The sequence below is a fragment of the Melanostigma gelatinosum genome (assembly GCF_949748355.1).
Source record: "Melanostigma gelatinosum genome assembly, chromosome: 13".
Taxonomy (NCBI): Eukaryota; Metazoa; Chordata; class Actinopteri; order Perciformes; family Zoarcidae; genus Melanostigma; species Melanostigma gelatinosum.
The window spans coordinates 19,596,806-19,610,793 of record NC_136646.1 but is presented as its reverse complement, the minus strand read 5'-3'; the positions used below and the strand labels follow the sequence as shown (position 1 = coordinate 19,610,793).

At 38.8% G+C, this 13,988-nt stretch overlaps 2 protein-coding genes across 2 annotated transcripts; both read right to left on the bottom strand.

Annotated features, from left to right (window-relative positions):
• Positions 1 to 503: 503 nt before the first annotated feature.
• On the bottom strand, positions 504 to 7,437 carry LOC306786716 (uncharacterized protein; the record flags this gene model as incomplete). The annotated part of the gene is made up of 13 exons (XM_079281561.1): positions 504 to 1,171; positions 1,341 to 1,391; positions 1,711 to 1,851; positions 1,936 to 2,040; positions 2,148 to 2,311; positions 3,517 to 3,696; positions 4,277 to 4,375; positions 4,903 to 5,050; positions 5,315 to 5,475; positions 5,572 to 5,964; positions 6,450 to 6,606; positions 6,735 to 6,855; positions 7,364 to 7,437. The coding sequence occupies 13 exons, from the start codon at positions 7,435 to 7,437 to the stop codon at positions 941 to 943; spliced, it is 2,025 nt and encodes a 674-aa protein (XP_079137687.1). The 3' UTR covers positions 504 to 940.
• Positions 7,438 to 8,104: 667 nt separating this feature from the next.
• kctd13 (potassium channel tetramerization domain containing 13) lies at positions 8,105 to 13,226 on the bottom strand. Its single transcript, XM_079281370.1, has 7 exons — positions 12,818 to 13,226; positions 11,570 to 11,830; positions 10,962 to 11,131; positions 10,706 to 10,795; positions 10,402 to 10,454; positions 10,010 to 10,205; positions 8,105 to 9,494 (listed from the first exon to the last, which is right to left on the bottom strand). The coding sequence occupies exons 2-7, from the start codon at positions 11,805 to 11,807 to the stop codon at positions 9,255 to 9,257; spliced, it is 987 nt and encodes a 328-aa protein (XP_079137496.1). The 5' UTR covers positions 11,808 to 11,830; positions 12,818 to 13,226; the 3' UTR covers positions 8,105 to 9,254.
• Between the last annotated feature and the right edge of the window lie 762 nt (positions 13,227 to 13,988).

Genomic DNA, 13,988 nt, shown 5'->3' with positions numbered 1-13,988 from the left:
TAAACCAAACCAATCAGCTTGTGTCAAATCGGTCACAATAATAAAAGCACGATCTCCGGTTAAAACCTTTTAAAATTGCCGCATTTTTTTTACTAATACTGACAAAGTTTTTGAGTAACATTATGCAAATAAATGTAAAAAGTAAGCAACAGTGACTTTTAAGTGAAAGCACATCTGCTTACTTCAAAACAAATTTACGTTTATATATTCTTATACTTAAAAACAAATGCAAAATTATCATATAATATTGTCTTTCTGCAGTGTGGAAACGTTTACTCCCTCAAAACGGATTATTATCTGCAGGACCTTTCAAGCATTACACCATTTGAAGAATCTGTACCTCAAAGAACATTTAGATTTCTCTCCCTTTTACATAACATACAGATTAATGCTGTTACTTGTATCCTGGAAAGACGTGGGTCGTGAAGTTAATGCAGCATTTTGTTTAAATAATTTATTTTAAACAACATATTAAAACAATGTTTATTCAATGTAAACCCATATTGAATGTCAGCCAAAGTGGGATCTCACCTAAATGCTACACATACGTTACCTGAATTAAAGTGACATGGTACATGAGAACGAGCAATGTATAATACATCAATAGATTAGAGCAATTCATTTCGTTTTTGTTGTTGAAGAAACCATCACAGCAAGGTAAAAACTAAAACATCTGGAGAAAAAGCATCAGTTATTGTATGTACTCTTTATACACAATGGGCCCTGATGTCACACATTCATTTTGTGTTCATCCTACCTGTAGAAAACTAGCTGCATCATAGAATCCAAAATTTCCACTGAAGTTGTCTAATTATATATAGGCCTGTATAAGAAATATTAAGTAATAATAACAACAATAATGACTAAATTCAATAACACTTAAAACATAAAATAATGTTACCATCATAGAGTGCAAAAGACTAGGAACATCCAAGAAGCTTCAAGTGGATCCTTTCTCTTTGGTTAGTTCATTGTTTAGGTTGCTATCCGTGAGCTTGCCATTTTTCTTGAAGGTGTGCTGTCTTTGTGCTTGCATGCTATATGCCCAAGCTCTGTCGACACCATGTCCCTCAATCCTGCAGGGTGTCCAGTCACGGAAGGGAAAACGACCAGCTACCACTAAGGCATCATCAGGAAGCTCAGTCTGCAACTTCTGCTGCAGTAATGAAAGCTAGGAACACAAGAGCACAGTAAAACATTACTGTGATACATCAACAGAAACTTACTGAAATTTACCCATGATAATGAATCTGAACCATGTGCTGAAATATTATTCTTATGGAATAATTATTATGAGATGGTCTTTATTCTAGTTTATATTGGTTCATTATATTACTCACCACACTAGGAGCCAAAAATACTGTGACATTTTTGCATTCTGTCAAGTCGACCTGTGATGAGATACAAGGTAAATTGTAAATAGGCCACTTTATTGACAATTTATCTTTAAAAAGCACAAATACAATGATCACATGCAAAAAAAACAGTGCTTTTTCAATACTATTCAAATGGAAGAATAAAGTTACGAAACTCCTTTGTCAGCAATTTAGATGGAGAGAGTTAGACTGTGTTGTTCTTGCATTTCTTCTAGGAGTGGGGACATTTCCAATCCAACTATCATGTTGTTGCAAACTACAGTAATATTGTGAAATCTTGTCAATTTTAACAGGAGTGTTACTAATGCCATAATGCACGTGATAAATGTCGAACCTTCCAGAGATCTTCCCGTCGGTATGACACTTCGTCATGATGGCCTGCTCTCCAGGCATGAAAGTAGGCCAGGCGAACAAGCCAAGGGTTGAGCTCATAACCAACAGCAGGAGTGAAACCCTGCCGATGTGCTTCCAAGACCTCGAGGGTTAAAAATGAACACGGTCAAAAAACATTGCTAACCAGCGCAAGAAATAGGAGCCAAAAAAACGTAGATCTACTTACAATGCGGCCATCACCAGATCCCAAATCCACAAGGCCTCCCGTTCGACCTCGAAACATTGTCATTACATGATCTACTTGAGCTTTGCTGGCAGGAATGTACGGGACCTAGAAGACATTTAAAAGAGCTTCAGATAAAAACAATTGTTGTACAGATTGTACAAGAAGAGTTACATTACGTAATTCAAAGTGTTATGAAGGTGCGTAGACCATACCTGTAGCCTCAAGGGGACTTTTCGGAAGCCTGGCTGGACTATTCCCACCCATACGGCATATACAGTAAGCCCAGTGGCAGCTGCTATCTGAGCAACACCCCATCCTCCGAGGGGCTTCGTCTTGAAGTCAGCCATGGCCTCATCGGGTGCATCATCATCCATTCCTGTATGAAATGTGTAGTTTGGGGTTTAAACTTTCGAAAATATACTAACATTTACAAGGAAAGGGGTGTAGAATATTTATTCTTTTCATTGTGTGAAATTTTATATTTTGTGGCAAAGGGGCTTGGCCTTGAAAAAAAAAAAAATCTATAATCTCACTCCATTCACACAGTATACTGTACTCCAATTTGGACTGGCTCGGTTACTTTTTGCTTCAATGGGTTGTTTTTCATTTACAATCCTCTTCCTCTAACCCTAACTGTAGATGCAATTGTACGTTTCGAGGCTGTACTGGTACAGAGAATGTGCAGAAGTATGCTTCAGTCACTGCCTTGTGCAATTTATTATTTCACCTCAGTTTAGAAAGATTTGATGACAAGAATGTGTAACCTATGAGATAAAACAAAAAAACATTACAAATATGAATTACAAAAAAATGAAATGTAACGTTGCTATTTTGAGATATCAGTGACAGACGGGTTACGTGCAGCAGGTTGAGGGTCACGTGCATGCAGTTATTATTTTGTATCCAGACGATGTCTGAGAACAGTACTGACACATTTATTAGCAACAGCATAACATAATGCTGCCGTACTCACACAAACACGCAACAAATGTGCGGCCATTAAAGTAATTAACAAGAAATATCGCAATGACCTGAAGGAGTGCGTGCGGACTATAGCTGCGTGAGGGGAACGGTAAAGACGGAGCGGTCCGTCTGCGAAATATTCCGTATATCCAAGAGCCTTCTTCCATTCGTTCCGCTCACATTTTCAAGGGTAACGATATAAAAGTTGTGTGGCGCAAGTCCGAATTTCTGAAAAGATTATAATTTGCTCTTTGCCATTTTTTCGAGTGCATTACTTTACCGTATGGTCCCTGTACTTACTTCTATGTCCTCTGCCTGTTTTATATGCAGTTTTTAGTTCGATCAACACTCTTTATGCTTTCATTCCCTGGTACAAATAAAATAGTTGTTCCATAAGATCACAATAGCTTCAATTTGAAATATAACAAACGTTAATTTACCGTAACAACACATTACCATACAAATACCTTATTTCACATTTTTTTTCAAAAAGGTTTAAGAAACACTTTTTAATGGTATCAAAACAATTTATTAACACAAGTTGCACAACGAAAAGGGAATGCCCAAATCCAAATGTCGTCTTGACGGAGCACAAGAGAAGACGTCTCTGTCAGTTGCTCTCTGCATCATCACTGATGATCCCATGCAGGTTGGCCCAGTCTATGGCTCTCCTCTGCCCTCTGGGTGTATTGTTTTCCTCGTCACTATCAGAGCCAGAGTTCAGAGAGCGCAGGTATGTCGAGGACGGAGGGCTACATTGTTCCTGCCATGCTGAGGCTCCTCTGCGTTTCGGTCGACCTGGGAGAGGTTTCCACATTATCTTCCGTAGTAAATATTTTCACAATATTTATATAAATACAACAAATATAGTATTTCAGTGTGTCGTTTGATATTGTTTTGGATGATGGAGTTTCCTATTTGAGGAACTAGCAAATGTTTACAACTCTTCATCTCACCAAAGTACAGTATAATGACACAAACCATTAATTTAAAAGATTACTTTTTTTTTTACAATGCCAACTATGTTAACAGTCACAGTGCGTACGCATCACATTAACAATGTTACCATCATTTCCCGACCAATATCCTATAACTGCCAAGCCCAATGTAGTTGTACTTTTTTGCTTATCTAGAATTAAAATTGATCCAACTAGAGTTCCCTGTATTGATTAGAGATGTGCACAATAAATAAGCCAACAAATGGAATTTACATAACTTGAGGGGAACATACAACAAAATTGTGCACTTTTCTTGGCAAGTGAATTACTGTGAGAAACTGTGCTTGGCTACTTAGAAAAAACTAAATAATGACTCTCTTCCTCCAGAAAACCACATTGTTGATGGGTGTCAACACTCAAGAAACGAAAGAAATAGTTACCCTTCGTGGCAATGATGTTGCCGACATCGAGCTCAGCTAGTTCCTGAGATTCCTCTCTCTTCATTCTGACCTTTTTGCATTTCACAATAGATGGCTGACCTGTGCGAGCACACACGCACGCACACACACACACACACACACACACACACGGTTCCCAGAGTTAAACTAATTAAAACGGTTACATTTTTGCACTGTTCACAGATGACACACTGCAGTTTTACAAACTGATAAACATACAGTCGACTGAAGGTTTTTGTTTTTGGCTCGTCGAATATTTTTTAAGCACAATAAATCAAAACCATCTGACTGTAAAGTAGAAATGATGCCAAATGTAAAAGAACGGGGTAATTAAGAACAATGTACAGCGGTAGGTGTTTGGTAAACATCTTGGCAGCCTGAACAGTTCGATCATTTTGCGTTCGTTGTGTGTGAAGTTGGCCTTCTGGTGACGCAACAGAACATACGGATTTGTTTTCTGGAGGCCACAAATATCCCCTTTACTCTTTCACCACTTAGAATCTACTGGAAATACATGCAAGACACCATATAATGGGCAAATGTAAACATTTTTAGCAATTATGCCCAGAATGTGTAGTCTGTTGAAAGGTGAATGTATTCCCACTGACCATGGACACCAAGACCGTCAAGCTCCTTCTTCAGAACAGCCACCTGGGAGCGAACAGAGCGACAGCCATCGAGGAGCTTCTTGTAATTCAGCCTCACACCACACAGAGAAATGTACCGCTTCAGCCTCACTACAGCTTTGTCGTCATCCTGCAGGACGAATCCGAGGAGAGACGGGTTGTGAAGAGAAGATGCGTTAACCCTACAGACCCTACAATTACATACACAGGCGTTCTGGCTCTCCCTTTCTTTCTACTATTCATCTTATACTTTGTCTCTTGACTCCATTCAAAACACAGAGGGCGATCACAGGAATTTCGAGGCACCTTTACTCAATATAAAGAGTGAGGACAAAGGGTTGGATAGACTTCATTAAATGTTTACAAAGCTTGATAACACCACTCATAGGCTCACCTTTTGACTTCTGGCACTCTTCTCCTTTTTTTTCGGGGCTTTCTTCTTTTGGTCATCTTTTGTTTGTTTTTTCCCACTATGCTGTTCATCCTCCAATGAGGGGAGTGACGATGAATCAGAGTCTAAGTCGGTATTTTTGTGTTCCACCGAGACTTTTTCTTCTGCGTAACGCAACAAAAAGTCATATCAAGTCATAACAAAACGTGAAACTGATGAACGTTGAAGTACTGGATATGCAAGTATAAAGTTGCAGTTACCTTTTTCGCCGTCGTCTGAGGAGTCATTGTCGTTGATTTTGTCACTCTTTTCTGACTTGCTGTCCGTGTCCTTCTCTTCGTCACTCTGTGGTGTTTTCTTTCCTTGACTTGTATTGCTGCTTCTTTTCTCTCCATTCTTTGTAGCATTCGCTCTCTTCATCACCACTTCTTTTGGTTCGTCCTCACAGTTACTCTCGTTCTTATCGTTTTCTTCTTCTGACTTATTGATTTCCTCATCTGTTGAGTCTTCACTGCTTATCTGTTGTTTACTGTTTGGATTTGTCTTTCGCTGGGATTTTTTCACCTCTTGCTCTGCATCCTCAGATTCAGATTTAAGTCTCTCTTCTTCTTCACTCTCACTTCCTGTTTTGCAGTCGTCGTCGTGCGCCGATTCTGTCATGAACCGCACAAGAAAAAGACAATGGTTTACAACGGCGCAACAACACTCACTGAAACTAGAATTACAGCCTCGCGGCGGTGAGAAATAAGCATATTCATTCCTGAGTTATGGCCAAAAATGTGTTTTGTTAGGTCTCAGTGATCATTGACCAATGTCAAATGTTTGTTGCTTCCGGCTTCTCATATATGATGTTTTCTATATTTCTCTTTTTCATCTCACAGTAAACTGGACATCTGTGGGTTTTGGACAAACGAACACCTTTTGACATCGACAAGGACTGATGGGCTAATATTCCGACCAAACAATGATTCAAGAAAAATAACTGCAGATTAATCGATAATGAAAGTAATGATTTCTTGCAGCTCTAGTCCTACTGTTGATGATGGTCCAGGGCATTTTATATTGAGTAACTTTAGAGTAGAACATGCTGTGGAAGCTTCAGGCATCTAAACGCATATAAAAGACCAAAGGAACCTACCCGATGACGAGTTTGACTGACGACGGGATTTCTTTGTCGTGGACTCTTCTTCATCATCTTCTTCCCCACTTATCACTTCGTCCTTTTCTTTTCCTCTCTTCCTTTTGTTTTGGGGCTTCTTGCTGGTCTCCAACTCACTTCCATTATCGTCATTGTCCTGGCAGGAAAAACGAATCGAGCATCATGACAGTATTAACTACAGAACTAAAAACGACCCCCTCCCCCCACCCCTTCAGAAATCTAAAACACTTAAAGAAACAAGATGTGTAGAAAGAATTCAGAAACCTGCATTTTCATCAGTTCCTCTTCAACCACCTGTCTCATGATATTTCTGGCTTCTGGACCTAATGATTCACATCGCACATGAGCCAGATATCGCCTTTTTAAAATCCTTAAGGTCAGCGTGCTGCAATTAGAAATGATAATAAAGAATACATCATGGTGTGTGAGAGAGAGGTTATTTACAGCAACAGGCAATCAATTAAAGTCTTTGTGTTTTTGAACACAGAACATACTGAGACATACATCTAAAAACCGAAACATACCCACACCATACTGATTCTAAATCAGATGAAGTCAGTACCAGACAAACCACAACATGGTCTGCGTCAGGTTTGCGTATTTAGTTGTCTTTATGAGAAATGGCGCATTAAAGTAACAGCGACTGCAAAGTTGGCGTTAAATGCGCAACATGCAGCTGGTTAGAAGTAGAACTGACGGATGACCCTGGGATGAGTTAACAGGTAACGTTATATGCCCGTGTGTATTACTGTTAACTGCACGTAGACCAGTCTGCAGACCAAAGTTAGCAACATTAACTGTCAACAAACACGCAGACAATCGAAGCGCACAGACCTGTGTACTTATTCTCGGTACAAACAACACTCAAACACTCTTAAATGCTTTAACAATACCTGAGGTTCGGCTCATCGCGGAGCTGACCACCCACAAACTTGCGAATAGCCTTCTCCTCTTTCTCTGACGCCATCATTACTGGCTTTGGAGGTTTCTTTTTGGCGGCAGCGGAGACCCCAGAAAGTTACCGGAAGTGACATCAGACCAGACCCACGCCGTCAAAATAAAACCTATTAACCCAAACACTCACATAAATATATTCTCTAGCGTTTATCTCATGGTAATACCTTTATTTAGTCTTTTCTTTAATGATCATGTTTCATAAACTCTCAAAATGTCATAGAAACAAAGAACTTCTACACGAATATTACATTTTCTGCAAAGATTTAAAATTTATTTTTATTTATTAATATTATTGTGCGAATATCTATTAATTCAATGTGTCACAGTGCAGTAGTAAAGAGGTAAAATCTTGACTTCCATATAAATAGGGTAAAATATTGTTGAATACCATCCAAATAATTCATGCCACTGAATTGAGCATCTGTTACGATTAACTTCTTGTAAAGTTATAAAGTCTCACATTTCTTATCAGCAGTTTAAATAAATGAAAATTTTGGAGCATAGTAAGTAAACACAGTAAAACATATCGTGTGGGTTACTTTGTTTTCTGTTAACAAGTATGTTTTTAAGTCAATTCCTTTTGTACTATTATGTAGGAAAAAATGAAAACCAAGAAGCTTCAGTTTGAGTTCACAAGTAATTTATTCAGAACATTCCCATGACCACAATAGGACGGAAGTCATATTAGTGCATATTTGAAGGTATTCCAAGGTGATATTATTAAGGGTCTGAGATACATATTGCTCTCATTCAATATTTCCCCCCCAATATTCAGAGAGATCAGGTTTACTCAAAACACTGGTGAATATCAGAAAGAAAATGTGTATCCCCTACCCGGGGGGAACACAAATAAAACCAAGCATTAACTGCCTATCATCACTGTATGGCCAATCACCTGCAGCAAATTTCAGTGGTTCAGTATAAAACATAAAGCGAAAGTGAAAGATCATGGCTCAGAACAATATCAAAGAAATGATCACGGTTCCTCATGAAACATTCAACTGAAATGTAAGTACACTATTTAGTCATTTACAGGAGTAAATTAAAATCTGGTGTGCCATACAGTGAATCATATCATTCCAACAATTTAAACTCACTTGAGCACTAGTTAATACAAAGATTGCATACAATACAAAAGTTAAATACCAAACAATAAATTAGGTTCATAAATTAATTAATAAAAACATCTTGAAGCAACAGCAGTAATAATTTAAATAAAGAAAAAGGAGCTGCTCAACATCATTCATAGACAACCTTCCTTAAGCGGCTACCCAGTTTTATTCCAGTGTTAACATATCTAGGCTAAGCTTGACCATCCTCTGTTCAATACTGCCAGGAAGCAGATCAGTCCAACGTATGAACAGGCCACCGATGTTTCACACCCTGAATAAACAGACTGACAGTGTTTCCTATAAGTCAAACAGAGGAGGGTGCCAGTGCACATCATTAACACCCACTCTAACAGGTGGGGTGGGAGATGGGCTTTTAGGCCCATTCGGCAACTCACAGGAAGTTCCTTAACATTTGAAAAGCAATATTTATGCCAGTTTCACGTCCCAGGTAATTTTAAACATTTCCTATTTAAATTATGTACACTATTTGTTTTCTTGTAAACAGAAGCATTTTTGATGTCCAAACAACTCTTACTTCCGTTACAGATCAGTCATCGACTCCTACATTTCTGTGCAGTGACGTATGAAGATATTTGAACGACATAACTAGCTACCGAGCTATTGCTATGATCACGGACACCTCTTTCATTCTGGCAATCAAGAAAAAAAACAAACATATGTAAATTCACTCTCCCGAGCCTCGTGTTTCACATTATTAGTCCTTATACACAGTTTGCTGACCGGGCCCTCTTTCATCATGCATAATATGCCTCCTTACGTGGATCCGTCTCACTCGCCTCTCGCCTCCCGTAGCTCCCTCTTCCTCAGCTCCCAGTGATGAAGCCGAGCCTCTTGAATCTAAGAGGTGTAAGCCTCCTGGACCAGATCCTCTGCCATTCTCGTAGATGAGGATATTGAGGGTCTCTTCAAAGATTCGAGCCTCAGGAAACTCAACCTAAAAAACAATCAGTTGAGATTCCCCATCAGAGCAGCAACATTAATATGTTTACCATAATAGATGAATATTATTAGAAATAATAAAAGTACTTTGAATACAACAATGCCATTTAAAAAAATACACCTATTTGGCTTTCTGGCGTAGAGTTCGATGGGAGAGTCGATACCGCTCTCCAGCTGTCTGTTAAATACAAAGCTAGGCCTCATCCCAATGCCATGTTCCATCTTTAATCCTTAATGTTTGAGTAAATATAATATTCCAGGCTGAACACTCATGTGCCGCCCTCTTTGTTTACCCTTTGTTTAATGTCAACTTGCTATGAATTGTGGGAAATTCCCTTGGGCAAAGTCTGGAGAAATGCAGACTAAGGGAAAGGGTTGATAAAGGGCTCATAATGTCAGGTAAAGCTAGCCTCGCTCTGTCCCTGATATGTGTGCATTACTCATCTTTGGAGGGGTTTCCCATCTTTGTGCTAAAAATGCTCCACGGTCTTTGGTGTATGTCACGCTTACTTTGGTCTGCTTCTTCTCTGTGGCGTAGACAATGGAAGTGCAGCATACTTCAGCAATCTTGCGACCTTCACCATAGAAAGACCAACAGCAGATCTCATCCCCAAGCACATCTTTGACGAACAGGACGCGGCCATTAAATCGTAGCACCAGTTTGTCAAACAGTTCAATGTTCTTCAGCAGGTTATCGTCAGAGTTGCTGTTCACAGGGGAGACAATGAGGAAGTACCGTAAATATAAACAGCACTTTCTCATCAAACTCCAAATAATGAAAGCTAAAAAGAGAAGGTCAAGTGAACGCATGAAGCACTGATATTGTTCTGGATGCATCTTGTTCCTCATATTGTTTTTCACACTCCCTGTAGGACACATGCACGGTCAGCCTTATTCTTTACCTGGTGTAAGAGTATTTGTTGTTTCCTCTGTTGTTCTGCAATTTTACTACTGGCTGTAGAGACAAGAAAATATGTAGTCTATAAATACAACATTGTCTTCACAAACTGTGTGCATATAAAATTAAAGAAATACTGATAAACATTTCCTTGAGAAAAAAAACAAAGACAACAACAATTTTCAGTTCTAAATCACTTCAAACAATCTATTCTTTTTAATTCTGGACATACAAAGAGTTTAACCCTTGGTACACAGTATCTGAACACTTGTCAGTAGTTTATTTGATTGAGATAAAATGGAACTTACCTTTCTACAAGTAGCAATCATCTTCTGTTCTTCTTTGGCTGAGGTGATCATGGGGATGCGACACACAGTTTCAAAGACATCCTTTTGTTTCTGAAGGTAAACAGACAGAAAGTACAATAAAATACATCGGCAACACTTGTTTGGAAGTATCAATTAATCAACTTCGCGGATAAAATGTGAAACACCCTTCATAAAACACCAGGGTCTAAAGTAATGTCTTTAGGTTTCTCGTTTAGTCTGCCAAATAGCTATTTACCTGCATGGCACTGAGGCAGTGCTGGACCAGTCCCTGGACCCGATAGTACTGGGCCTCCTTTAGGACCTCATCCAGTTCTTTGTGGTCCTCCGGAAGTGGCACTGAGCCATCTCGCAGGAAGTTCAAAACAAGTCCAAAATGTCGGCCACACCTATCCAAAACTACCCAACCTGTGCCAGCAGGAAAACACATTTTCAGCTATTTGCAATCTTCAGTAATCTTAATTCATTTTTTGTCGCAGGCTAATGGCCCCAGTGTGGACCCAGTCGTTTACTATGGAAACAGCTAGTATAGACACACCTTTCCTATACAACCAGTACTATAGGCCACACAAGATAAAGTTAATATCAGTCAGTGCACAGTTGCCTTTATTGTATAAATCATGTTTTACATCTGAATAAAATACTCTGTGATAAAAGTGTAAGGCTTAAAATGTAATCCTGATGTAAAACTAAAGTTTTGTCAAATTACAATTCATATAAATTCTAAACAGGGCACCTGAAATAAGTATGATATTAAGGCATAAGGAATCATATTGCATACTGTAATCATTTCTGATATCAATGGCACAGCCTTCAAGACACAATAACAATGACGCATCCACTCACCTTCTGAGTCTATGGAAACCTCTGTTCCTCCATCGCATATGCTCCGCAACAGACTGTCTTCCTTGCTTAATGTCTGAACAGTTGTATAATGTAGTGAGCCACCCACATTTAATTTGACATACTTGCTCCCCAGAAGACCTCGATTGCTAAACTCATCCGTGTTGTGGAAGGCTGGCTGGGAAACAGCAGACTGGGCAGAGTCAGCAGCATGACTGCCTACTGAAGCCTCAGCAGACATGGGGCTGAAGAGTCACTTCCTGACTGTAATACAGAAGAATATGATGGCTTGTTATTGTAGGTTTGGGCTAGAACAAGTCATGAAGGATTTTATAGTCATGTAATTATTTCAGTTTTCTCTTAATTGACAAAGGTGAGTAAACCATTTATAATGGCTGAATCTGAAGTACTCTTTTGTTGTTATACAGATAAGGACGTGGTTATTTGTATTCACGAAAGCAGCAGAGACCAGATGTGGTAAAACATCCTAAAAACCAGGGCAAAGAACACTGGAAAATAGATAAGTACTTATAATGGCTGGGGATATGGATGTAAAAAGCCAATCATAGTGAGAACATTTGAGCAAGAAATTGAGAGATCACAGTATATACTTTGCTATTACGAAAGCTATTTTGCTATTTCAATTTGTTTTATCAAAGATGGGTGGGAAATGCTGCCCAGAAGCACATGTTTTTCAGCTTTTAACTTTATGGAAATTGACCTGCTATTTTCGTGGTCCTCACAGATCATCTGACTTACTGAAGAACCCTCTTTAATACAGATGTTCTACCACACCCATTGTGTGTCCTGTACTTAAAGACATTTTGTTCCAAACTACAAAACAAGTATAATCCATCTACCCAGTAATGACTAGGTCCTTATGTGTAAAGTGCATCAGTTGACTGCCAAGCTTTTGACACACATCACCATAGTGGGATAAAGGAAACACTGTTTCAGAACATTATTCTTTAATGTAATAAACCTTTATACATAAGCAGCTTGCACCTAGCCGTCCTGAAACTAACTGTATGTTGTCTCCCAGCAGTGTAACAGCCACCGATAGCTGGACATTACTACCACCAGTCAGGTGTCAACAGAATGTTATCAACAACAAAGCTAACTACAACCACAAGCAGTTACCTCAAACATGACTGAGATCTAGTTAGTTAGCTAATTGTTGAGATAGATGCTAACTGATAAGGCTAATACATTCAAATAATATTAAGTTAGCTTATACCAAAGTGTACTTACCACACTGAACATCCAAGGGAGCTGCAAGAGTGAACCTAGCTAACGTTGAGCCAAGATAGCTAAATGTGTAAGCGTTAAATCAGCTAGCAATCGATACTCAGCTAGCCAGCTAATACTAACACAACGCAGCTAACGTTTGACAACTCATTTTAATCGCAGCCAGCCTAGCTAGCTTAATCAAAGAGGCTAACAATAACTAGCTAACGTCAGTCTATTTAGCTATGCTTTAAGCTAGTAACGCTCATTTATTTTTTAATCGCTTCTTGGGTGAAAAATGTGAAGCTTGCCATCAAAAAATGATAATTGCTATTGTAAGAATGGACAGTTCCATTGTAGGAGGTACAGATTATTAACTGATGCTAACAGAAGAAGCTAAGTAGCTAGGTCACTCGGAAACAAAACTCGCACATCTTCGTCCGCTGCTTTCTTCTTCTACTTCGTGTTAAACAGCAGCCTGTGACGCCCATTAGCGCCACCTTGTGTACAGTAATATCAGTATAAACGTTTTTATATTAATTTGTACAAACTATATAAGTATAACAAAAGTTACATTTGACCAATCCCCACATTTTCTGTTGAGGAGATCATTCAATCCTTCAAATAATGTTCATTTAGCACCAAGCGGGATGAGACTGACCTGGATATACCTGGAGTCACAGGTGTGTACTGCCCTCTAGTGGTCACAGTGAGGAATGTCACTATTCAACTCGTCACGGTAGCGTCAACATCTATGATGCAGGCATGAGAGCATGCTACCACTTCCGATAAATATAAAAATAATGTGGCCATACTGAAACAATCAGAAATCCATTTACAGAAATGATCGTGAAATGATCATGTTTGTTATCCTGTATTGGTCACTGTTGATCAACAACAACTCTTCATTGGGAATAACACAGATATTTTTAATCTGATCCATCATTAATCTTTAGGGGTATCCACAATGGTTTTCAAAATCAATCAAAATAAAAGTTTCAATGTTTGTTAATGTCATGCTAACACTTGGAATAATGATACACAAACATTATCATGGATACTTGAAGATAAATTATCATTTCCAAATCAAATTGTTGGTGTATTTTCCTCCACTTTGTAATTTAATTTCCTTTCCTTGTCTGTTAGACATGAAGAAAATAGGCATAAGCCAAAGTAAAAAATTACCTCTAAAATC

Bases quoted from the DNA above. Each gene is read 5' to 3' on its own strand.
- kctd13 (XM_079281370.1), bottom strand. From the start codon at position 11,807: ATGTCTGCTGAGGCTTCAGTAGGCAGTCATGCTGCTGACTCTGCCCAG. The intron at 11,132-11,569 runs GTGAGTGGATGC...CTGCTGGCACAG, and splicing joins GGTTTCCATAGACTCAGAAG to GTTGGGTAGTTTTGGATAGG. The intron at 10,455-10,705 runs GTAAGTTCCATT...TTGTCTCTACAG, and splicing joins TGATTGCTACTTGTAGAAAG to CCAGTAGTAAAATTGCAGAA.